General features: G+C 44.0%; 1 protein-coding gene and 3 long non-coding RNA genes across 4 annotated transcripts; 1 reads left to right on the top strand and 3 right to left on the bottom strand.

The window, feature by feature from the left end:
- Nucleotides 1–2624: 2624 nt before the first annotated feature.
- Nucleotides 2625–3346, bottom strand: LOC117500855. Its single transcript, XR_004557867.1, has 4 exons — nucleotides 3213–3346; nucleotides 3052–3094; nucleotides 2754–2833; nucleotides 2625–2662 (listed from the first exon to the last, which is right to left on the bottom strand). It is a non-coding gene; the product is annotated as an uncharacterized LOC117500855 (long non-coding RNA).
- A 6798-nt stretch (nucleotides 3347–10144) lies between these two features.
- LOC117500858 lies at nucleotides 10145–13231 on the bottom strand. The gene is made up of 5 exons (XR_004557871.1): nucleotides 13198–13231; nucleotides 13001–13073; nucleotides 10521–10572; nucleotides 10276–10322; nucleotides 10145–10187 (listed from the first exon to the last, which is right to left on the bottom strand). It is a non-coding gene; the product is annotated as an uncharacterized LOC117500858 (long non-coding RNA).
- A 1-nt stretch (nucleotide 13232) lies between these two features.
- LOC117531918 (serine/threonine-protein phosphatase 2A 56 kDa regulatory subunit gamma isoform-like) lies at nucleotides 13233–16797 on the bottom strand (the record flags this gene model as incomplete). The annotated part of the gene is made up of 12 exons (XM_034195106.1): nucleotides 16783–16797; nucleotides 16520–16616; nucleotides 16066–16250; nucleotides 15777–15887; nucleotides 15129–15221; nucleotides 14810–14940; nucleotides 14591–14651; nucleotides 14231–14329; nucleotides 14062–14115; nucleotides 13746–13916; nucleotides 13497–13624; nucleotides 13233–13299 (listed from the first exon to the last, which is right to left on the bottom strand). Coding segments are annotated over exons 1-12 (1212 nt in total), but the record flags the coding sequence as incomplete, so codon positions are not given.
- A 3844-nt stretch (nucleotides 16798–20641) lies between these two features.
- Nucleotides 20642–21207, top strand: LOC117500857. The gene is made up of 3 exons (XR_004557870.1): nucleotides 20642–20698; nucleotides 20784–20912; nucleotides 21136–21207. It is a non-coding gene; the product is annotated as an uncharacterized LOC117500857 (long non-coding RNA).
- Nucleotides 21208–26013: the final 4806 nt, after the last annotated feature.

The following is a 26013-nucleotide window of genomic DNA, read 5'->3' as shown; positions in this document are numbered from 1 at the left end:
GTTCTGTGCTTGGATGGCGAGGGAAAGCTCATCAGTACAGGAAAACGTCATGGAATCTGTTTCCCATGTCACTCACATAGACCTGAAAAAACATTAGAGCCTCTACGGATCCCTGCAGCACTCCGTCATGCAGAGTTCTTAATGTGTTCGTTTTGTTGCCCAGTGACACCTTGTGTCTACAATTACCCATGATAGATGAGAGTACATGAAGGGTGATTTGACACTTGATACCCCTGCAGCTCTCTTGCTCCCCCTTGTTTTTCAGAACCATGACAAGTACCTCTGGTGCATATAGCAGATTATAAAAAGTAATTTAAAGGACAAGTTCACCTGTTTTAAAACAAACAACATTTTTGCTTTAACAATGTAAACTCATTAACTTGTGCCAAACAGTGTGGAGACTTTCAGATTTTTGAATCTGGACTCAGGCTGACAGACCACCCAGGCTTTGAAATTTATTTCTGAACATTATTTCACATAGTCAGAATAATTCTGGAAGTTCTGATCACATAAATGTGGAAACCATTGCTATGTTTAGTTTAAATATTTAGGTCTTTGGCTTGATCTTTCTCTTTCTTTTACAGACCATATTCAGTCTGTTACAAATAAAATTATATATCAATTGAAGCTACTTTATCAGTCAATTAATTGTTTTAATTTTTCTGTAAGAAAGAGGATTGTCATGCAGTTATTACTTCCCATTCTTGATTATAGTGATATAGTTTATCAAAAACTTCATCTTCTCATCTTAAACCACTTAATGTAGTTTAGAACAGTTTGTGTAGATTTATTCTTCACTGCTCCTTTATGACTCACCATTGTGACCTTTATAACCAGTTGTCTTGGCTTACTCCATCCTCCAGACAACAATTTCACTGGTTATTTATTTTTAAGTGCATTAATCTTAGTTATCCAGAATATTTAAAACAATATTTGATTCCTTTTGGTTCTTCTCATAGTTTGAGACATGCTGTTGTGAAAGTGTAGGGACACGGACCCACAACAGGGGGCGCAAAATGAACGGACAATGGAATAAGCCAAAATATAACAATTTAATGTTGTGAATGTGCACAACAGACAACACAATTGGGATCAACAGTCAATAAGTCACGGTGACGTGTGGGCAGGCTCGAAGATAGAAGACGCCCGTCCAGAAAAGAGCCGGATCCCACACGCTTTCCACTGCCACCGGATCTGAAGCACCCCGGAGCCACCAAGCGCTGGGTCCCCAGGTGGCCACTGCTTCCGGCTGTCAGATCGGGTACTGCTGGCAGGAAGAACAGACAGGTGATGGTGGGTGCGTGAACACCCAGCAAACAGCATGTATTTATGTATATGTAATATTTGAAGCTGTACAGCTACATTCACTCAAACTATTTCTACATGATGAACAGTCCATGTATCTGTATGTGCTGCATATTTGCAGTGTTTCTTTCTGGTCTGAGCTCAAACTGTTGCAACTTATGTGACAGAAAATACAGAGCATGAAACTCGTAGTGAGTGCACTTACATCTTTGTTAGACAATGCAGGTGAAGACGTCTCCACATCTGACTGATGGGGGGAGGACAGTTTGGAACTTGGGGGATGTATCCAAATGTCATCCTTCTTCTCCTTGATCTTGTCATCCTGCAGAAAAAGTAAACACGATCTCTCATCTTCCACTGTTCAGTAGTTTTGTATTGGTTTTTGCAAATAACTAAATCCAAAAAAAAAATTGTGTAAATTGTTTTCAGCTCGTTTCAGTTTTCACTGCCTCCGTTTTACAGTAGAAATTGTTACAATTGTGGTAGCAGCAATATAAATAACTTTTTTTTAAGTCAGTAAAGTTTCCCAGATGTGGTGTGATCTGTCCAAACTGTCAATGAGGCTCAGTGCACTTGAACCAGTGGACCAGTCAAAAGTGGAACTAATAAGTCAATGCTTTCTGCAGACAATAATTCCTGCTTCATAACAAACTGCACCCCCACCCCCTCAGGAAATATTAATAGGAATCTGTGTGCAAACAGACAGGTTTTTTGTCTGTGATAAAAGATATTTATGTTTTAAAAAAATTAATAAACTGTACATTAGAAGCTGAACTCACCACTTGTTTTTTGTGACGTGTTGCCTGAACAGCAGGTGGAGTTTCTTCACTGTAGGGAGAACAAAATGGCAAGTTTAAAAAAAGGTTATTTTATATTCGAATCACATGTGAATACAAATAAAATGTATTTTTTTAATCATATATTTTTGTCAAACCATTTATTCTTCACCTTTTTCTTCAGGGGCACTCGGACTGGCTGGAAGTAGTCGGCAGGTTTAAACCTTCCACTGGTAACAGCAACATATTTTCCATCGTTCTTCAAGTCTTGTGGATCTTTCACAAGCTGTCCATCAAGTGTGTAAAGCCTGAAAATAAAAAGAAAGAAAGAAGAAACTTGATGATTGCAATTCTGACTCTAAATTGCAAGTATTTATAAATGATTAATTTTGATTTGATACACTTTCACAGTTGGTGCACTGTGCACGTGATTTACAGTGTGTTGGTGTTGTACCTCTTCACTCCAGCATGAGAGCACATCATGGATCCCACCACGCTGCAGACGTTGTTCATCGACTTCAGAGCCGTCTTTGGAATTTTTAGTCACTGAAGGAATTAGAGGCTCTCCATTGGTGAAAACACTGCAGAGTGAAGAAACAGAGAGTGAGACAAATACTCACAGAAAATTCACATTCAGGATAAGTAATTATCCATCTGAAAGTCTGGACTTACTCGATGGTGAAATACTCTATTTTTGGATTTCTCTCATTTTTACCAGTCACCTCGGTTTTGGTCTGAACAACAGGTTTAATCTGAAAAGATTTGAAAAGCTGTTTAAAAAAATGATAAGCCACAACAGGAAATAAAGAATAAAGCATAATCCATTTTGAACGTGCACTTAGTTTCATATGTGCTAAATGTTAACTGACATTCTTCTTGTGCAAACATGCACTTTTTAGCTGTGAAAGAAGAAATTTATGGGAGAAAATCTTTGTAACTAAACAACCTGCACAGAAGAAAGTGAACTCACGTCTTCTTTATGACGTACTGCTTGAACAAATTGTTTCTCTTTACTGTGGGGAGGAAGATCAATATGGGAATTAAAAAATGATTTCACAGTAGATTCACATGTGAATACAAATACAATGTATTTATTACATTTTTTAAAAATGTATTTATTTACTGCCCTACCATTTGTTCCCGTCACATTTCTTGCTGAAGTACTGAACAGGTTTAAACTTCCCCTTACTAACAGCAACGTAACAGCCGTCAAACTTCAACTCCGTCACAGATTTAACAGGTTGTCCATCAAGTGTGTAAAGACTGCAAGTTAAAAGAAGAGTTAGGAGAAACTGGAGCAAGCTTTGATCACATTCAATGACTGACAATTTACTTTCTGTTACACACACACACACACACGCACACACAATAACAGGGTCAATTCCAGTTCAGACTGCAATTTTTAACAAAACAAAATTATTCATTCTGATTCAGTTCCATTAATAAGTGGGGAAGTGTGTGTGTTTGCACCTCTTCACTCCAGTACGAAGGGACATGACATCTGCAACAATGGCTAAAACGCTTTCCTTTGACTTCAGTGCATATTTTGGAATCTTGACATTAACTGAAGGAATTAGAGGCTCTCCATTGGTAAAAACTCTATTGAATGAAGAAAAAGAGAGAACATTAGTCAGAGAACATTAAAATTCTGGACAAATTATCCATCTAAAAATCTATACTTACTTTATGGAGAAAGGCCTCAATTTTTGATTATCCTTGAGCTGAATCACTGGCTTTATCTGATTTTTTTAAATGGTAAAAGAAAAAAACAATTAATATGCAAAAGCAGCAAGTAAAAATTGCCACACTGTAAGTGTTGATATATTTTTAAATAACAGGAACTTGAGGTCTGTGAACAAGGCTGTAAAATGCCATGTCAGCTGATTAAATATATACATCAGTGGAAGTAAAACCTTTGTGATGAAAATAATTAACAAACTGTAATGATGGCATCTGTTTGACAAATATAATGTGGGAATTTATGCAGGAAAATATGTAACATGCATGAAGCTGCATGAAGTATGGAAGTGAACTCACCACTTTCTGTGCACGATGTTCTTTTGCAACAGCAGGTGGCTGGTCTTTACTGTAGGCAGTAAACACATCACCAGGTTTAAAAAATGTCTCTTACATGAGAACGACATAGGAACACAAATAAATGCATTTTCTTGATATTGTTTGTTTTATGTCATACCGTTCATTCCTGATGTTCTTGTTGTGAAAGTGTAGGAACACGGACCCACAACAGGGGGCGCAATGAACGGACAATGGAGAGAGTAAATAACAAGATTTACTACAGAAACCAGCACGAGTAATACAACAAACACAATTTGGGGTCGAATCCGCTGGTGTCGTGTGGGCAGGCTCGAAGGTAGGAGACGTCTGTCTCAGTCGAACCGGAACCACCCAGATCTCCTCTGCCACCGAACCCTGGAAATACTGGAACCGCCAAGTCCCGAATTCCCAGGTGGCCACTGCCTCCGCTCGTCGGATCCGGTACTGCTGGCAGGAGAGAGCAACAACACACAGGAGTGGATGAACGCACCCCGTAACAGAGAGGGGAGAAGCCGCCTCCACCTCTTGGCAAGAATAGCAGGAAGGTGAGTACTTATCCCAAAATGAGGTTTTTTAGTAGTCACCAGTCCTGAAAACAAGGTTTTAGCTGATAATGCAATGTGTACCTGCAGAGAATACTACCTTGGTCTTAGGCGATATCTCGGCACTGAGGTGGAGACGCCGTCCTCCTGATATACCTCGGTGCTGAGTAGAACAGCTGTGTCTGGTGATGGGTGACAGCTGTCACCCAGGCTACTCCCATGATGCGGCAGCGCCCTCTGGTGCCTGGAGCCCGCACTCCAGGCAGGGCGCCCTCTGGTGGTGGTGGGCCAGCAGTACCTCCTCTTCAGCGGCCCACACAACAGGACCCCCCCCTCAACGGGCGCCTCCTGGCGCACGACCGGGCTTGTCCGGGTGGCGTCGGTAGAAGTCGGCCAGGAGGGCCGGGTCCAGGATGAAGCCCTTCTTCACCCAGGAGCGCTCCTCGGGGCCGTACCCCTCCCAGTCCACCAGATACTGAAAACCCCGGCCCATCCGACGGACGTCAAGGAGCCGGCGGACAGTCCAAGCCGGTGCTCCGTCGATGATCCGGGCAGGAGGCGGCGCCGGACCCGGGGTGCAGAGGGGTGAGGTGTGAAGAGGCTTGATCCGGGAAACATGGAAGACTGGATGGATCCGCAGTGAGGCCGGAAGCTGGAGCCTCACTGCGGCGGGGTTGATGACCTTGAGGATCTTATAAGGTCCGATGTACCGTTCTTGCAGTTTGGGCGAATCAACCTGTAGGGGAATGTCCTTCGTGGACAACCAGACCTCCTGCCCAGGACGATACTTGGGGGCCGGGGCTCGCCGCCGGTCTGCATGTCTCTTCGCCCTCGTCCGGGCCTGCAACAAGGCAGAGCGAGCGGCCCGCCACACCCGACGGCACTTCCGTAGGTGGGCCTGGACCGAGGGCACACCGACCTCTCCCTCTACCACCGGAAACAAGGGGGGCTGATACCCCAAGCACACCTCAAACGGGGAGAGGCCGGTGGCTGATGACACTTGGCTGTTGTGGGCGTACTCGATCCAGGCCAGGTGGGTACTCCAGGCCGTCGGGTGCGCGGCTGTCACACAGCGAAGTGTCTGCTCCAGTTCTTGATTCGCCCGCTCTGCCTGCCCGTTGGTCTGGGGGTGGTACCCAGACGAGAGGCTGACCGTGGCCCCCAGTTCCCGGCAGAAGCTCCTCCAGACATGTGAGGTGAACTGGGGACCGCGATCGGAGACGATGTCTGATGGTATGCCATGCAGACGGACGACGTGGTGGACCAGGAGGTCCGCTGTCTCCTGGGCCGTAGGGAGCTTCGGGAGGGCCACGAAGTGGGCCGCCTTGGAGAAACGGTCCACTATCGTGAAGACGACGGTGTTTCCCTGGGACGGCGGGAGACCCGTGACGAAGTCCAGGCCGATGTGGGACCAGGGGCGATGAGGCACGGGCAATGGCTGTAGCTGCCCTGAGGTCTTCCTATGATCGGCCTTGCCCCTGGCGCAGGTGGTACAGGCCTGGACGTAGTCCCGGACGTCGGTCTCCAGGGATGCCCACCAGAAGCGTTGCCGGACGACTGCCACGGTCCTTCGCACCCCTGGGTGACAGGAGAGCTTAGAACCGTGACAGAAGTCCAGGACTGCAGCTCTAGCCTCTGGTGGGACGTATAGTCTGTTTTTTGGTCCGTTTCCGGGGTCCGGGACACGGGTCAGGGCCTCCCGGACGGTCTTCTCCACGTCCCAGGTGAGGGCGGCCACGATAGCGGACTCCGGGATGATGGGATCCGGGGGATCCGACGGTTCCGTTTTGACCTCATCTTCGTGCACCCGGGACAATGCATCCGATCTCTGATTCTTGGTCCCGGGACGGTAGGTAATCCGGAAGTCAAAACGGCCAAAGAACAGTGACCAGCGGGCTTGCCTGGGGTTCAGACGCTTGGCGGTTCTGATGTACTCCAGGTTCCGATGGTCAGTGAAAACCGTGAATGGCACGGCTGTTCCCTCCAACAGATGTCTCCACTCTTCGAGGGCCTCTTTCACAGCAAGGAGTTCCCGATTGCCGACGTCATAATTCCGTTCAGCGGGGGTCAACCTGCGAGAAAAATAGGCACACGGGTGAAGGACCTTATCGGTCTTCCCGCTCTGGGAGAGCACCGCTCCTATCCCTGAGTCCGAGGCATCCACTTCAACCACTAACTGGCGGCTAGGATCGGGCTGCACCAGAACTGGTGCAGACGAGAAGCGCCGTTTCAACTCCTTGAACGCGGCCTCGCACCGGTCCGACCAGGTGAAGGGAACTTTTGGAGAGGTCAGGGCTGTCAGGGGGCTAACTACCTGACTGTAGCCCTTAATGAACCTCCTATAAAAATTAGCAAAACCGAGGAACTGTTGCAGCTTCCTACGGCTTGTAGGTTGGGGCCAATCTCTCACCGCCGCAACCTTGGCCGGGTCCGGGGCGACGGAGTTAGAGGAGATGATAAACCCCAGGAAGGACAAAGAAGTGCGGTGGAACTCACACTTCTCGCCCTTCACAAACAGGCGGTTCTCCAACAACCGCTGCAGGACCTGACGGACATGCCGGACATGAGTCTCAGGATCCGGGGAAAAGATGAGTATATCGTCCAGATACACGAAGACGAACCGGTGCAGGAAGTCCCGCAGGACATCGTTTACCAATGCTTGGAAGGTCGCGGGAGCGTTAGTGAGACCAAACGGCATGACCAGGTACTCAAAATGGCCCAACGGGGTGTTAAATGCCGTCTTCCATTCGTCTCCCTTCCGGATCCGAACCAAATGATAGGCATTCCTAAGATCAAGTTTGGTGAAGATATTGGCTCCATGCAAGGGGGTGAACACCGAATCCAACAGGGGCAACGGGTATCGATTGCGAACCGTGATTTCGTTCAACCCCCTATAATCAATGCATGGACGAAGCCCGCCATCCTTTTTACCCACAAAAAAGAAACCAGCACCCATCGGAGAGGTGGAATTCCGGATCAACCCGGCAGCTAATGAGTCCCGGATGTAGGTCTCCATTGATTCACGCTCCGGCCGTGAGAGGTTGTACAGCCTACTGGACGGAAACTCACTGCCTGGAACCAAATCAATGGCACAATCGTATGGGCGGTGAGGAGGAAGCGTGAGAGCCAGATCCTTGCTGAACACATCAGCGAGGTCATGGTACTCCGCTGGCACCGCCTTCAGATTGGGCGGGACTCGGACCTCCTCCTTAGCTTGGGAGCCGGGAGGAACCGAGGAACCTAGACACTCCCGATGGCAGGTTTCGCTCCACTGAACCACCACCCCGGACGGCCAATCAATCCGGGGATTGTGCTTTAGCATCCATGGAAACCCTAAAACCACACGGGAGGTGGCCTGAGTCACGAAGAACTCAATCACCTCCCGGTGGTTACCTGACACCACCAGAGTTACTGGAGGTGTCTTATGTGTGATTGGTGGGAGTAGGGAGCCATCTAGCGCCCGAACCTGCACAGGCGAGGTAAGAGCCACCAGAGGGAGCCCTATCTCCCTGGCCCATCTACTGTCAAGCAGATTCCCCTCAGAGCCCGTGTCCACCAGTGCTGGGGCCTTCAGGGTTGAATCCTCATAAAGGATCGTGACTGGGAGTCGTGTAGCAATGTGGGTGTGTCCCACGTGAATGTTTTGGCCCACCCCTGGCCCAGTCTCTAGGGGCGGGCGTTGGAGTTTAACCGCTCGGGGCAGTCGTTTGCCATGTGCTCACTCGAGCCACAAACATAACAAGCTCCGTGGGCCCGCCTCCTTTGTGCTCCAGGTGCCCTAAATGTTGCCCTGCTCGTGTCCATAGCTTCGTCAGCAGGGGGAGCCATAGGCGCACGGAGCGCAGGAACAGAGGAGCGTGGGGAGGGCGGAGCTCGATCGGAGCCGGAAGGGAGAGGGACGACGCGTGCTTGGCCACGCCCTTCGCCTCGTTCCCGACGGCGTTCTTCTAACCGGTTGTCGAGTCGTATGACTAGATCGATGAGCCCATCTAAATCCCGCGGTTCGTCCTTAGCCACCAGGTGCTCTTTTAGGACCAGAGACAGTCCGTTTACAAAGGCAGCGCGGAGGGCAGTGCTATTCCAGCCGGATCTCGCCGCCGCGATGCGGAAGGCGACTGCATAGGCAGCTGCGCTCCGACGTCCCTGTCGTATGGACAGTAGTGCGGTTGAAGCGGACTCTCCTCTGTTGGGATGATCGAACACCGTTCTGAGCTCCCGTACAAACCCATCGTATGAATGAAGGAGCCGTGAGTTCTGCTCCCAGAGCGCTGTAGCCCAAGCGCGTGCCTCCCCGCGAAGCAGATTTATCACATAAGCTACTTTGCTAGCATCAGTCGCGTACATCACGGGACGCTGAGCGAAGACGAGCGAACACTGCATAAGAAAGTCCGCGCACGTCTCCACACAGCCTCCGTACGGTTCTGGAGGGCTTATGTATGCTTCTGGGGACGGAGGGAGGGACCGTTGAACGACCAGTGGAACGTTACTTTCGCACGCAGGGTCCTCGGGAGGGAGAGCCGCAGCGGCGCCCGAAGGGCGCGCCTCCACTTGTGCGGCGAGAGCCTCCACCCTGCGGTTTAGGAGAACGTGCTGCTCGGTCATTAAGTCGATCCGAGAGGTGAAAGCGGTGAGGATCCGCTGCAACTCACCGATTACCCCTCCCGAAGCCTCCGCCGCGCCTTGGTCTTCCATTGGCCGTTCAACAGCCGGTTGACGCCCCTCGGGATCCATGACGCTGGCCGAGATATCCTGTTGTGAAAGTGTAGGAACACGGACCCACAACAGGGGGCGCAATGAACGGACAATGGAGAGAGTAAATAACAAGATTTACTACAGAAACCAGCATGAGTAATACAACAAACACAATTTGGGGTCGAATCCGCTGGTGTCGTGTGGGCAGGCTCGAAGGTAGGAGACGTCTGTCTCAGTCGAACCGGAACCACCCAGATCTCCTCTGCCACCGAACCCTGGAAATACTGGAACCGCCAAGTCCCAAATTCCCAGGTGGCCACTGCCTCCGCTCGTCGGATCCGGTACTGCTGGCAGGAGAGAGCAACAACACACAGGAGTGGATGAACGCACCCCGTAACAGAGAGGGGAGAAGCCGCCTCCACCTCTTGGCAAGAATAGCAGGAAGGTGAGTACTTATCCCAAAATGAGGTTTTTTAGTAGTCACCAGTCCTGAAAACAAGGTTTTAGCTGATAATGCAATGTGTACCTGCAGAGAATACTACCTTGGTCTTAGGCGATATCTCGGCACTGAGGTGGAGACGCCGTCCTCCTGATATACCTCGGTGCTGAGTAGAACAGCTGTGTCTGGTGATGGGTGACAGCTGTCACCCAGGCTACTCCCATGATGCGGCAGCGCCCTCTGGTGCCTGGAGCCCGCACTCCAGGCAGGGCGCCCTCTGGTGGTGGTGGGCCAGCAGTACCTCCTCTTCAGCGGCCCACATAACAGTTCTTTCGTGTTTGGACCGGAGGAACCCGTGTCACTCTGTCAGCAAACACACTACATCATCAGATAAAAACAGATATAATCATTCAGACAATATTCATATTCAGGTTCAATAATTGTCCACATGAAGGTCTGGACTTACACAGTCTTCTTCTTCTTATGGACAGTTGGGTCCTCAGTCGGTTTAACCTGAAAGTTTAAAAAAGGTGATAAAAATTTAATATGCAGCAGTCATTAAAAAAACAAACAAACATGGAACATTGTAAGAGATGAATTATTATAATTACACAATTATGCTGAGTCTTTTAGCAACTTGGATTTTTAAATTACTATTAATGTAAATGTAAGTTTGTTCAGTTTTGTGTAATAAACAGAATATTTTCTGACCTTTTCTTCTTTCTTTTTCTGTGGCTGTGAGTTCTTTGGTTTTGCACCGTAGCTGGAAAGATAAAACAAATCATATGATTGAGGGGAGAAATGCAGATTACAGTGTAATAAAATCCCTTTAATTAGGTCAAAGATTATTATTTTTTAGATTAAAAAAAAAGTTGAACAAACCCACTGAACAACCTGTTGTTGTTTCTTATTTTTTTATGTGCTCACAGAAACTGAGAGGACTTTAAGAGTTAGCTTTTTTATACCAGAAAATGGGAAGAAAAAAGTCTTGAAGTTTCTGTGAATCATTTTCCAAACAGTGCATTTCCTTTTGTAAATGTCAATGAGCTGAAAAAGCAGTGAGACAGACAGAGATTGGTGTTTCTGTGCATGATACTTACTCTAACTTCTTAAAAGGCTGGTATCCAGCTGCAACATAAGTCTCTCCATGTTGCACTTCATCCAGTCCACAAACCTTCAAAATGTTCAAAATGACCCGTCTTCACTAAACCCCCAATATCAGCAGCTTAATTGAATTTTAAACACCAAATTTCATCTTGCATATTGTCATTCACCACAAAATGTGTGAATACCTGAGTTTTCCCTCTTCACTTGAATTTCTATAGCTTAAGAAAAGGAAAAAAATGTGCAAAAAGGAGTTTTGAATGCATTTTTATTCCCAATGACTCTGTTTCTTTTTTTTTCTCTCCAGTGAACAATTTAAGACAATGTACAATACAAAAATATGAAAAATAACATAACCCATTCAACTAATTAGCACATGTAGGGCAGTATGCAAGTGCACAGCCTTTGCAGATATATTTCTTACACCTGCAGCACACAGTATGTGTTTTACAGTCTTCCTTTTGAGGTCAGAACTGACATCTCTTCCTCTTACTTGCCCTAGCTGGGGAAGTGGCTGTGGTAGCTGGATCCTCAGGTTGATCAGGAGCTCCTGCACTCTGAATAGCTTTCACAACTGCTGCTGAGGCTTCTGTGCAGGGGACATGCTTCCTTCTTTCAATGAGTGGAGTTACAAGTGCCTTTCCTAGCTGCTCCAGGAACACCCTCCTCTTGTTCTGCTTATGAGACATCCAGGTCGGGTTGATCTCTCTCCAAATCACAAAGGCATTGTAGGAGGAAACATCAATGATGTTGTGGAAGATGACCAGGGGCCAGCGGGCAGTCATTCTTCTGCAGCTGTATGTTCCAATCACCTTATCTAGGTTGTCCACACCTCCTTTGTTGCAGTTGTAGTCTAGGATGATGATTGGCTTCCTGTCCTCACGATCGCTAATGTCACCGTCTGTGTGCTGTGTGCTCAGAAGAATACATTCTTGTTTTTCTTTGGGAGGTAGGAAACTAGAGTGGTGGTGGGCGTGAAGGCAAACTTTGAGGAGAAGACCTCTCTCAGATAATTTTTCATATTCGCGATTATTTTTCATATTTGAGATTATAGCGAATTATTTATTTTATTCACAAAGCATAAAACGACTCAGAATCTGACGTCATTGTGCTGCAGCCTCGCTCACTGTTTCGCTCTCGTCTTAAGGCAGGACAATAACATGGAGACTGAGGAGCGATCCATCCTGCATTTGGATAAAACGGCCGATTAAAACAGTGACCATCTTCTTCAAAGCTGTTTAAAATACGGAGTTTACAGAAGGTGCTGTCGGTGTGTGTGTCTCTGTGTGCCGTATTATTTTCACCGAAAGCCAGATAAATTTTTCGAATGGTTTCCAGGTGCCAGTCACTAACAGCTTCTGAAAAAATTCTGATGGAAAAAAAGTCCTTTTCATTCCGCCATTTCCAGACAATGAAAATCCGACGAGGGGGCGGGACCACTCCTTCCACAAGGCGTGCTCACAGGCGAATGACGTCACCGACAGGAGTGGAAAAACTCACGCATGCGCACAAGGGTTCAAGCATGTCTGACGTAAAAACATATGAATGAAATCCATATAGTTTTTGAAAAAAATAAAAAGGTACGATACTTTATGGACAGACCTCGTAGGAACACTCGCAGCTGTAACCCCCAAAATGGAAGAGTGGCTCCAACAGATTTCAGGTACAACATCAGAGGTGTCTGTCCAGAAGAGTGCAGTTGTAGAAACAGCTAAGATACTGCGCCAAACCCTCAAACTCCCAGGACTCTGGTAAAGGACCCGAATTTGAGGAACATGCATGAATGTCATGACAATATTGGGCTGTCAGGAATTTATTTGAATTGTTCTTTTTCTGGGGCAGAATGATTGTAGAACAGACATCTTCAAAATAATGAAAAACAATAATTTGGTGTGCAAAATTTAATTTATTTTGCTTTTATTTTGTGCTCTGTGTGCTGGATGTGATGAATCACAGCCTCGGGGATGGTCTTCATCCTCCATCCTTTCAACATAGAGGCAACATTATGAATACACGGTTAAAAACATGCACACAGCACACATGATATTACATTCAGATGTATTTATGTCATTTTACACACTGCTCACCTGTGTTTTGGACTTAGCGAGTGCCTCGATCTTCATCCACATCTTTTCACTTGCTTTGGACCTCAGCTGCTCTCTGTTGAAAAAAAGGTGTCAAATGTGACGTCACTGTTTTGTTCTGCACCACCGCAACAAAAACTGAGCTGCTGCCTAAAACTTAACTAAATTGCATGATGTAATTACAGATATTGAACACATACTTCCGTCTTGTAGTCAGGATCTGCTCTATGCAATGTGCAAAGAGCTCAGGATTCATCATGAGCAGCTGTGGCAGATAATCAGTCAGGATGTGCTTGACAGACCTGTGAACCCACACAAATAAAACTCAGTCCATAACAAAGACAGGTGACTGTCAGTTGACCTCAGCATCAAACAGGAGTAAAGAAATGCATAGAGTAGAACTGTTTGAATCTATTAAAAAATCAGTAAAATTATTTGAGTAAATATGAGAAAATTAAATGTGTCAGGATATTTGCACGGCTTCAGTCCAGTATCTTACTCATATAGCTGGCTGTTTGAACACTGGTACAGGGCAGGCAGCACAATGGGCAGGATCTCCTCTGCATTGTCACTGATAAAATGTGTGATATGCTTCTTTATGCAGAACTGCAGCGCTGCCTTTGCCACCTAAACAGAACAGATGTCTCAGTCAAGACAACACATACACTGACACTAAAACTGAAAGAGCTCCCTGATAGGGAACAGTCATAAGTTCCAAAGGCAAAGTTGATGATCTGTCATCAGTTACCACATGATTTGAGCCGGAGATGCATCGGGCCAGCTGCTTGAAGAGAGGCTCCTGAACCAACTTGCATTCAGAGGTATAGATGTACTGAAGAATTTCCTCCAGCTCTTTGATGAACAGCAGCTCTTTACATGTGCACGTCTTTGGCCAGTGCTTCAACAGATAGAGCACCAGCTGTTGGGATGGAAAAGTTACACAACCATATTAATTCATGAGCATCTTTTTCAATGTGTAGAAAACAGAAGACATTCTCTAAATGAAATCTGACTGGTGCATCCTTAAGAACATAATCTATTCTGCTGTAAATTATTTGACATACCGGCCCAGTTAGAGTTGCTTCCTTCACCAAAAATTGGACAATACACCTGACCAGCTGCAAAGTGCAGAAAGAGGAACACTGAGTGTCAAACCATTTGAATTTACATGCAAAGATGAAGGTAAAGCTTCAGGGGAGCAGAGAGATGGTGGACAGTTTCTGAACATATTACCTGTTCATGGTACAGATGGAGTGTGTTTGGTTTGTGGAGGGGCACCAAAACTCTCCAGAAGAAAACCAGGTCTTCTTCAGTCAGTGGAGGCGCAACGTCCTTTATGATCCTGTGGGATACAAAAAAAAAAAAAAAAAAAGTCAGGGTGTCTGATTTAAAAAAACATGTTTAGCTTGAATAAATGGCTGGGAAGCAATTACAGCCATCAGCTGTGAGCTTCATTTGTTCCTCTGTGTGTTGATCAAAGGATAAATAGATGTAACAGCAAAATTACAGTGAATCACTGAATCTGATATAATAATTACATTTAAAAAATCATTAACATATTTCATTTTTGTTTCTGAAAATAACACTCCATACTCTTCCATGACTTCCAGGAGTTTCGGCGATACCAGTGGGCTGCCACTTCTCGTCCACAAACCTTTGGAAACAAAAACATTCAGACATTTTAAGTTAAGAGTGTCCTTTCAAAGCACTTCATTATGATTGGAGTGAGCATCCATCAATAAGACAAATCATCCATGTTGTCATTTCAGCCTGTTTGAAAAACGAGCACTGCAGCAGAGGAACAACACTGACCTGTAGCAAATATCACAGAACCCACAGAGAATGAATCCTTGCAGTCCAGGGAAGATACTGTAGATGCTCTTGACTGTCACTTGGAGCCACTCCCTCTCTCTGGGATCTTCACTAACAAACTGCTGTAAGAGCTGCAATGCAAGAAAAGTTACTCATTATATGAAACATATTATGGAAAACCAGTCATTCTTTGTTGCTTTGGAACAAACTTGTAAAGGCACCTTGACACTTGCACAAATTTGATCTGTGCACTGGCATGCAACCTTGCATATTTTTCATGCAAATATATTCCAAAGATGTGACAATATGCTGTTCTTACCTGCGTGACAAATTCCTTGCCAATGTATTTTTCGGCAATCTCCACCTGAAAGCTTGGAGCTTCTAGAAACGTCTGGAAAAACTCATAGACCAGCTGTAAGAGAAACACACAAAGATAAAGGAATGAATTCTGGGATTGAAATCAAAAACACTCGTGTCAGTGTGCCTGATGTTCATATAAAATAATATACAAATATGAAACACAACATCAAGGATTAGAATTTGTACTTCAGAGTAATTTGTTCCTTTAAAGTTCAAACATTCACCACAGATTACTTTCTAATTAGTGAGAACATTGATGTCATTATGTATCATGTTATGTTTCAAATTGTGAAGCAAATGTATCGTTCCACCCCTATACAGTACATTTGTTGAATGTGTGGCACAAAGTATTTAAACTGTTCTGAAGGTAAAAATGAGTCCAACCCGATACTTATAAGGTGTACCTTATGAAGTGGCCAGTCAGTGTATATTTACATTCTAAACTGAAAAACTTTAATTTTGACAGCATAATCCAGTGAAGGATCGAGGCCCCCCTCATTTGAATTTGACCTATTTTAAAGATCGTATCATATCATTTGCTCAGTAGTACCTTTATGGATATATTTCAGAAAATGAAAGTATTAAAATTTGTATTATAGTGACCAACCTGGATTTGTGGCCATGCAGGATCCAGCTTGGGTTCTTCACTTTGTGAAAGAAATTCTGCAGCAGGAGGATTAGAGGATGGACTCAACTCCCTGAACATGTGTGCAGCACACTGTGAGAAAAAAAGGTCAAAGTTATTTTTAAATATTCCACTGACAAAAATATACAACAACAGTCATGTTTGATTTCTAATTGATTTTGAGGTGATCCTCAGTCTTAGAATACAATCTGCAGAGGAGCAGAAGCTCCATCGAACAACCAGTAAATTTGTAATCCTCGGCTGTACTGACCATGCTCACAATCTCTGGGTATAGACACTCTGAGATGATGGTCCTTTTGTCTGTGATGTAGGAAGACAGTTGATTCAGCATCATCTCCTTCATCTGACATTCGAGGAAGTACGTTTCTGGGTCACCGTAAAAGTCATAAACCTTGGAGCATTGCTCCAGCTGCTCTATGACGATCTCATCCTTACCTGAGGAGGCAGAAAGAGAAACAGTGAAATGGGTAAAGAGGAGACGAGGAGGAAAAAAGTCAAAGGTCAAATGAATAAGATGGTGAAGAATACAGGAGCCATGTTTAAAAAGAGGTCACAAGAGAAAGGAGGGGTGTTTCCAGTGCACACTAGGACCAAGTCTGGCATCTATTACACCCATCATGTCTGTGCACACATATGCAGCACTACACGTGATGTCACCACTGCATCCAAAATCTAGCAGGTTTCTTCTGCAGAACTCTACTTACGTGTTGGTGGGCAGATCTTCTGCTGTTTAACAGTGTTCTTCTTGATTTGCTCTGATTCTTGGATGTCAGGTTCTTCTTGACAACCAGATTCAGCAACCTAGCCAGAGAAACAAAAAGAACAATTAGGTGCACGTCTCCTCTGATTCCTCACTCATTCTTCTTTGACTTCAGTGTTGGTTGTAAAATTAGGAGCATCAGAACATAACCAGAAAAAATGGCATCAAAGTACATGCTGTTGTGCATCTCTGCTAAAAAAAACTCACTTCTGTCTTAGTCATGTGTTCTCTTTCTGCATGTATTTATGTATATGTAATATTTGAAGCTGTACAGCTCCATTCACTCAAACTATTTCTACATATGAACAGTCCATGTATCTGCTGCATATTTGCAGTGTTTCTTTCTGGTCCGAGCTCAAATTCCTGCAACTTATGTGACAGAAAATACAGAGCATGAAACTCATAGTGAGTGCACTTCCAACTTTGTTAGACAATGAAGCCATCTCCACATCTGATTGATGGGGGGAGGACACTTGGGAACTTGAGGGATGTATCCAAATGTCATCCTTCTGTTGGGAAGGTGTCGTAGCACGGACCCACAACAGGGGGCGCAAATGAACGGACAATGAATAAGCCAAAAAGTAACAATTTAATGTTGTGATAATACACAACTAAATTCACAGAAATTTGCACACAGTCAATTGACACCAGGTGACGTGTGGGCAGGCTCGAAGATAGAAGACCCCCGACGAGAGAGAAGCTGCGTCCCACACGGCTTCCACCACCAACGGTCTGAAGAACACCGGAGCCGCCAAGTCCCGAGTCCCCAGGTGGCCTCTGTCTTCGGCTGTCGACCCTGGTACTGCTGGCAGAAAGCAGAGATAAGATGAATGAGTGTGAGTCCGCACACTCAGTAATCCACAGTCTATACACAGTTAGGAGGGAGCACCTCCACCTCCAATCACACACTCATGCAGCTCCTGGTTAACCACTTATCTGGGTTGGAGTGTGAGGCGAAGCCGTCGCTGTCACACCAAACGCCAATCCCACAGACAAGGCAACACTCCAGGAAAACGGCTGCAACAGAAGTTCAGATTGTTACACAACGTGTCAGTCAGCAGAGAAATGACCTCTTCAGTAGTTGCGATTTCTCAGCGAGGAGGTGGAGTTGCAGTCCGGCTTTTATGGTGGTGATGATGATGATGAACGAGTGACAGCTGGTGCAGAGGATGAGTGACAGCTGTCACTTCTTCTGGGTCTGGCGCCCTCTCGTGCTTGGAGCCCGCACTCCAAGCAGGGCGCCCTCTGGTGGTGGTGGGCCAGCAGTACCTCCTCTTCAGCGGCCCACATAACACCTTCATCTCCCTGATCTTGTCATCCTGCAGACAAAGTAAACACCATCTCTCATCTTCCACTGTTCAGTAGTTTTGTATTGGTTTTTGCAAATAATTAAATCCAAAATAAATAAATCTTTGTGTAAATTGTTTTCAGCTTGTCTCAGTTTTCACTGCCTCCTTTTTACAATACAAATTGCTACAATTGTGGTTTAGATTAGAGGATGACATTTTTTGGGAATTCCCGTGGGTCACGTGATTCCTGTGGGATGGGAGTCAAAATGTTATCAATCACGTGATTGGGATGGGACGGGAATAAAAATGAACGGGAGCGGGCAGGAGCGGGAATGCCAAAAATAGATGATGATTTTCATCTATTTAAAACAACCAAAACACGTTCACAACGCGATCAGACACAACAAATTTGCGGGGGTCGCGTGGCGACGGACGCACCTCCTTCACCCGGTGTGTCGCTCAGCTTTTGCTGCGAAAATTCGCTCCGGTGCGTCATCAAATAGGAGGAGCTTCCATTCCGCTCGCCAGCTCCGGTTGTCAGTTGAGTTAACATGACGGATGTTGATCACAGGAGCGAGTTGTTGTAGAAAGCTCATTATCAGTATCATTATTTGCTTCAGGAGCAGCGTCTGGATGATGACCATCCTTCCACCTCTGCAGGCGCAGTTTGAGGACCAACTGTCCCGTTCACGCACGCGCATGTAAACAATAATAATAATAAAAAAAGAAACTCTGCTGTCTGCTGTGGTATTGTTGCTTGCTCCCCCCCCCCCCCCAAAAAAAAACTCTGTCATAATTGTGTTTATAAACCAGTCACCATTTGTTTTATTATACATCTGTGTAGTTAATTAATAAAAATTTTCCACAGACGAACTCGCTCGCGTGCACACGTAAAAAAAAAAAATCTCAGCTGCTTCCTGCTCCTTCTCAAAAAACACTGTCATAATTGTGTTTAGAAAGTGTGGTAGAATTGAAGATTATTCTTATGCTTTTATTTTGAAGACGTATCAGACATTAACAGGAAGTTAAGGAGACAGGGGGGTGGCTGGAAGGAGGTTATGCGTAGTTCGGGTGTGGTGCTACAAGGCTGAAGGATAATAAAAATGGATGTTCACTGAAAGTCTCATCTGTTGGCACTATTCTTGAAGAAGCACAACAGAAACCAGTCACCATTTGTTTTATTATACATCTGTGTAGTTAAAATATTGTCCATAGACGAGTCGCTCGCGCACGCATGTAAAAAAAGAGAAAAAAAGCAAAACTCCGCTCCCTCTGCTGCAGGGGCGTCGGACTGGGGAGGTAAAGGGTACGATGTACCCAGGGCCCAGAACATGGGGGGCCCACAAAAAACTGGCATTAAATACATTTTTGTGTTGCATTTTATTAATGTCCATACAATTCATGTTGTAAATGAATATAATTAGAATGAATGTATAAATGTTGCAAAACATAATTCTGCTCTAACAATAATATTGAAAGATCTCTGAGGGCCCTTCCACCCCTGCACAGCTGTACAATGGTTTAGTCCAGGCGCACAGGGCACTCCCCCCGCACGCACACACACACACACACACACACACACACACACACACACACACACACACATCCCAAACGGGATCTCACAGAAAGAGGAGGTGCTGAAACAACTAATCGATTTAATTGATTATTAAAATAGTTGTCAACTAATTAGTTGTTAAATAACTTTGTTTTAGCACAAATGTTTCATTTCGTCCATATAAATCAACCGTTTCTGCAGTGCAGCTTTGCTTTGAATCTTGAACCAATCGAAGCAGTGATTCGCAGACCTAATTAAAGGGATTTTATTACACTGTAATCTGCATTTCTCCCCTCAATCATATGATTTGTTTTATCTTTCCAGCTACGGTGCAAAACCAAAGAACTCACAGCCACAGAAAAAGAAAGAAGGTCAGAAAATATTCTGTTTATTCCACAAAACTGAACAAACTTACATTTACATTAATAGTAATTTAAAAATCCAAGTTGCTAAAAGACTCAGCATAATTGTGTAATTATAATAATTCATCTCTTACAATGTTCCATGTTTGTTTTTTTAATGACTGCTGCATATTAAATTTTTATCACCTTTTTTAAACTTTCAGGTTAAACCGACTGAGGACCCAACTGTCCATAAGAAGAAGAAGACTGTGTAAGTCCAGACCTTCATGTGGACAATTATTGAACCTGAATATGAACATTGTCTGAATGATTATATCTGTTTTTATCTGATGATGTAGTGTGTTTGCTGACAGAGTGACACGGGTTCCTCCGGTCCAAACACGAAAGAACATCAGGAATGAACGGTATGACATAAAACAAACAATATCAAGAAAATGCATTTATTTGTGTTCCTATGTCGTTCTCATGTAAGAGACATTTTTTAAACCTGGTGATGTGTTTACTGCCTACAGTAAAGACCAGCCACCTGCTGTTGCAAAAGAACATCGTGCACAGAAAGTGGTGAGTTCACTTCCATACTTCATGCAGCTTCATGCATGTTACATATTTTCCTGCATAAATTCCCACATTATATTTGTCAAACAGATGCCATCATTACAGTTTGTTAATTATTTTCATCACAAAGGTTTTACTTCCACTGATGTATATATTTAATCAGCTGACATGGCATTTTACAGCCTTGTTCACAGACCTCAAGTTCCTGTTATTTTAAAATATATCAACACTTATAGTGTGGCAATTTTTACTTGCTGCTTTTGCATATTAATTGTTTTTTTCTTTTACCATTTAAAAAAAAATCAGATAAAGCCAGTGATTCAGCTCAAGGATAATCAAAAATTGAGGCCTTTCTCCATAAAGTAAATATAGATTTTTAGATGGATAATTATTTGTCCAGAATTTTAATGTTCTGTGACTAATGATCTCTTTTTCTTCATTTGATAGAGTTTTTACCAATGGAGAGCCTCTAATTCCTCCAATTAATGTCAAGATTCCCAAATATGCACTGAAGTCAATGGAAAGCGTTTTAGCCATTGTTGCAGACGTCATGTCCCTTCGTACTGGAGTGAAGAGGTGCAAACACACACACACACACACTTTCCCACTTATTAATGGAACTGAATCAGAATGAATAATTTTGTTTTGTTAAAAATTGCAGTCTGAACTGGAATTGACCCTGTTATTGTGTGTGTGTGTGTGTGTGTGTGTGTGTGTGTGTAACAGAAAGTAAATTGTCAGTCATTGAATGTGATCAAAGCTTGCTCCAGTTTCTCCTAACTCTTCTTTTAACTTGCAGTCTTTACACACTTGATGGACAACCTGTTAAATCTGTGACGGAGTTGAAGTTTGACAGCTGTTACGTTGCTGTTAGTAAGGGGAAGTTTAAACCTGTTCAGTACTTCAGCAAGAAATGTGATGGGAAGAAATGGTAGGGCAGTAAATAAATACATTTTTAAAAAAATGTAATAAATACATTCTATTTGTATTCACATGTGAATCTACTGTGAAATCATTTTTTAATTCCCATATTGATCTTCCTCCCCACAGTAAAGAGAAACAATTTGTTCAAGCAGTACGTCATAAAGAAGACGTGAGTTCACTTTCTTCTGTGCAGGTTGTTTAGTTACAAAGATTTTCTCCCATAAATTTCTTCTTTCACAGCTAAAAAGTGCATGTTTGCACAAGAAGAATGTCAGTTAACATTTAGCACATATGAAACTTTAAGTGCACGTTCAAAGTGGATTATGCTTTATTCTTTATTTCCTGTTGTGGCTTATCATTTTTTTTAAACAGCTTCTTAAATCTTTTCAGATTAAACCTGTTGTTCAGACCAAAACCGAGGCGACTGGTAAAAATGAGAGAAATCCAAAAATAGAGTATTTCACTATCGAGTAAGTCCAGACTTTCAGATGGATAATTACTTATCCTGAATGTGAATTTTCTGTGAGTATTTGTCTCACTCTCTGTTTCTTCACTCTGCAGTGTTTTCACCAATGGAGAGCCTCTAATTCCTTCAGTGACTGTAAAAATTCCAAAGACGGCTCTGAAGTCGATGGACAAACTCTGCAGCGTGGTGGGATCCATGATGTGCTCTCATGCTGGAGTGAAGAGGTACAACACCAACACACTGTAAATCACGTGCACAGTGCACCAACCACAGCTGTTACACCATCAGTTCTAGTTATAACATACTAACTGTAATTAACACAAAAACCTATTGAACTATCAACCAGACTGTCACAATTAAACTTTACTCTCACTAAAGCCTTTAACCTATTTTTTTTAAATAATGATGGTTATGCTAATGATGTTTTGTGATTATTTTAGGCTCATATTTGTATCAAATCAAAATTAATCATTTATAAATACTTGCAATTTAGAGTCAGAATTGCAATCATCAAGTTTCTTCTTTCTTTCTTTTCTTTTTATTTTCAGGCTTTACACACTTGATGGACAGCTTGTGAAAGATCCACAAGACTTGAGGAACGATGGAAAATATGTTGCTGTTACCAGGGGAAGGTTTAAACTTGCCGACTACTTCCAGCCAGTCCGAATGCCCCTGAAGAAAAAGGGGAAGAATAAATGGTTTGACAAAAATATATGATTAAAAAAATACATTTTATTTGTATTCACATGTGATTCGAATATAAAATAACCTTTTTTTAAACTTGCCATTTTGTTCTCCCTACAGTAAAGAAACTCCACCTGCTGTTCAGGCGACACGTCACAAAAAACAAGTGGTGAGTTCAGCTTCTAATGTACAGTTTATTAATTTTTTTAAAACATAAATATCTTTTATCACAGACAAAAAACCTGTCTGTTTGCACACAGATTCCTATTAATATTTCTTGAGGGGGTGGGGGTGCAGTTTGTTATGAAGCAGGAATTATTGTCTGCAGGAAGCATTGACTTATTAGTTCCACTTTGATGGGTCCACAGAGACAGACTGGTCCACTGGTTCAAGTGCACTGAGCCTCATTGACAGTTTGGACAGATCAGACCACATCTGGTAAACTTTACTGACTTAAAAAAAGTTATTTATATTGCTGCTACCACAATTGTAACAATTTCTATTGTAAAACGGAGGCAGTGAAAACTCTGCACAAAGGAGCATATCATCAGTTTTATCCGTGAAAATGCAGAGGAGATCCTGCCCATTTTGCTGCCTGCCCTGTTCCAGTGTTCAAACAGGCAGTGTGTGGAGAAAAGATTATGTTGTTTTGCCCCTGTCTTAAAGTAACCCTAATGATGTACTTGTTATTATTACACTGATTGCACAACTTTGTTTTTGTAGCCACTAACGACTGGGATTGAAGCATGCTGGGGTCATTCTGAACTGGGAGTGAAGCATGCTGGGGTTATTCTGAACTGGGAGTGAAGAGCTGGGGTTATTATGTTTTTGCAAGAGGAAATACCTTTTTGATGCCTGTTGATTAAAGGAATTATGTGCGCCTGGGAGTTTGAGATGGCCACTCACCCTCCCTTCGTGCACACACTAGAAAAGAGGGGGCAGAGCCATGCTCCGATAGAGTCTGCTGCGGGTTTCGTACGAACGCCCAGCCGGTTGACAAGCGCACTCTGCCGAAGGTGTTGGCTCTCCACCTTAAAGGCGTCACGGTAAGAGAGAAAGAGATATTTTATGCGCTGCAACCACTTGTGTTTGATGTAACTGCTTTTGTGGGGAATAAATATACGCCTGTTTGTTCTAGCAAAATGCAGTCTGTGTGATCATTTCTGTGTGCCGATCTGACCGAACCTTGTTTCAAAACATTTTTGGCGTTGTCGGCAGGATTCGGGTGCGCTCAGACTACACACAGAAATGTCTTGTTTTAAGAGAACAAAAGGAGATGCGGAGGAGGCATCTCAACAGGAAGAAGTGGTCCCGGGGTGGGATGGGATCACTTTTAAAGAGATAGGCCAGCTTCTACGGAGACGCGGTGGACGCCCTGGGCCGTGGCCTGGAGCGATTCCCACCGCGACTCCGCCAGTTTTATGTGAAATGTTAAAACGGGTGGAGGTTAAAGAGAAAGCTCCGTTGGGAGGTATTTTAGAGATGATGTGGATTTGTGCGGAAGCTTGGAAGGAGCGAGTCTTAACTTTAGACACAGTCCGTTCGTCAGAATGTGCTAAGTCACAAAAAGTGACGAAGTTAGAACAACAGGTAAAACAGTTGGAGGGACAGTTAAAGGAGTTTGTATGGGGGGAGGAACAACAATGCTCATTTGATATGGCAAAGGAAGCCATACAGCAGGCTGTGTCCTTAGGAAAAATGCAATCAGGACCAGTAGAACTTCAAGTGTCTGCTCTAAATGATTATGCTAATTGGAGCTTATGGCAAAAACAAAACAGGATACGAAAACCTTTAGGGTTCTGGTCGAGGAAACTCCCAGATGCGGGAATGCGTTATACGCCCTTTGAAAAACAGCTCTTAGCATGTTATTGGGCGTTAATTGAAACTGAATCACAAACAGCAGGACACGAAGTAATGATGAGGACACATATACCAATTTTGGCATGGGTGATGAGTAATCCCACCACTCACCGAATAGGGACAGCTCAGGAGGCTAGTGTAATAAAATGGAAATGGTATCTATCAGAGCGGGTAAAGCCAGGTGAGAAGGGGGTTTCGCTGTTGCATGAACAAGTAGCTGATGCTCCTGAGAAAGATGAGGTACCTTTTGAAGTTCAACCATTAGAGGAATCTCCTGTGAAAGCGGGAAAAAGATGGGATGATTTGTCCGATGATGAGAGAAGTCGAGCATGGTTTACGGATGGTTCTTGTCAATATCAAGCAGGAAAAAGGTGATGGAAAGCAGGAGCTTTCAACCCACAATTAGGTCAATCTTTAGAAGAATTAGGAGAAGGAAAAAGTAGTCAGTGGGCGGAGTTGAAGGCTGTGCATATGGTGATCATGCAGGTAGGAGAAAAAGGAGTTAAGCCGAGTGCCCCTCCCATTGAGGAGGAAGAGGAGGAGGATTCCGATGACGACATGGTGCACATAGCTGCTACGCGTAAGGTCAAGAAAGATAGAATGAAAGGAAAGAATAAGGGAAGGCGTTCCCGGAGTCTTGATTGTTATGATGAGGATTAGGAAAATGGTCAAGCTCTTGTGGCCCGCCGAGATTTAACACAATGGTCCACAAGTGATATTAGGCCCTATGTTCGATTGGAAATTTATTGGATTAAATCAGTTCAAGTTACTTCGGCTTTAGTGGACACAGGAGCGGAGGCCTAATTAATTCATGGCAATCCAGAAAAAATGAAGGGACCAGTAGTTCCGCTAACTGGGTTAGGAGGACAAATGGTTTATGGAAAAAGTATAAAGATACCATTTAAAATTGGAAACATGCCCATTAAAACCTATATGGTGGTAGTAACTCCAATTAATGAATGGATTTATCATATTCCCTATTACCCGCAAGCGGCGGGACTAGTAGAACGAATGAATGGGCTCCTTAAAGAGACCCTATTGAAGCTGTCAAAAGATCGCACTATGCGACAATGGAGACAGGATTTGACTACTGCCGTGGACCAGTTGAACAATCGGCCAATAGGGTCGAGATCCACACCCTTGATAAGAATGATTTCAGGGGAAGAGATAGAGCATACTACAGAAAGCATCAAAATGTGGAAAATTGATCCACAAGCGGAATTACCTGTCAGAGCAACTATCAAATTCAAGTGGTAAAAACAGGGCTAGGCCTACAGTGTCCGAAGGGCACATATAGGGCACGTCCTGCCACGCAGTGGTCTATCACTCAAAGGGCTGACTATTCAAGCCGGGGTGATAGATGCAGATTACCAAGGCGAGATTGGAGTGGTTTGTAGATTGTTTGGAGAACAACCCCTGATATTAAACAAAGGGGACAAAATTGGTCAATTAATAATTAAACCCTGTGAAATGGGGTTGGTACAGGAGATACCAAAACCCGTAGTAATAACTACATGAGGAACGCAAGGCTTTGGTTCCTCAGATCAAGCAGGTGCCAAGGTTTGGGTTAAACAACCTAACGGACCGCCTAAAGCGGCAGAAATTATAGCTCAAGGGAATGATGCAACTGTTAGTATACTCTATCAGGGTGAAGAAAAATGGGTAAATGTGCCTGTATCAAAATGTTATGTAAGAGAAGACTAATCGTTGTCATTCTACCCGTAGTTACACTTGTGTTGTCTA

Source organism: Thalassophryne amazonica, chromosome 19 (assembly GCF_902500255.1).
Source record: "Thalassophryne amazonica chromosome 19, fThaAma1.1, whole genome shotgun sequence".
Classification (NCBI taxonomy): domain Eukaryota; kingdom Metazoa; phylum Chordata; class Actinopteri; order Batrachoidiformes; family Batrachoididae; genus Thalassophryne; species Thalassophryne amazonica.
Note: the sequence above shows the minus strand (reverse complement) of the source record. Positions and strands in the feature narration are given on the sequence as shown.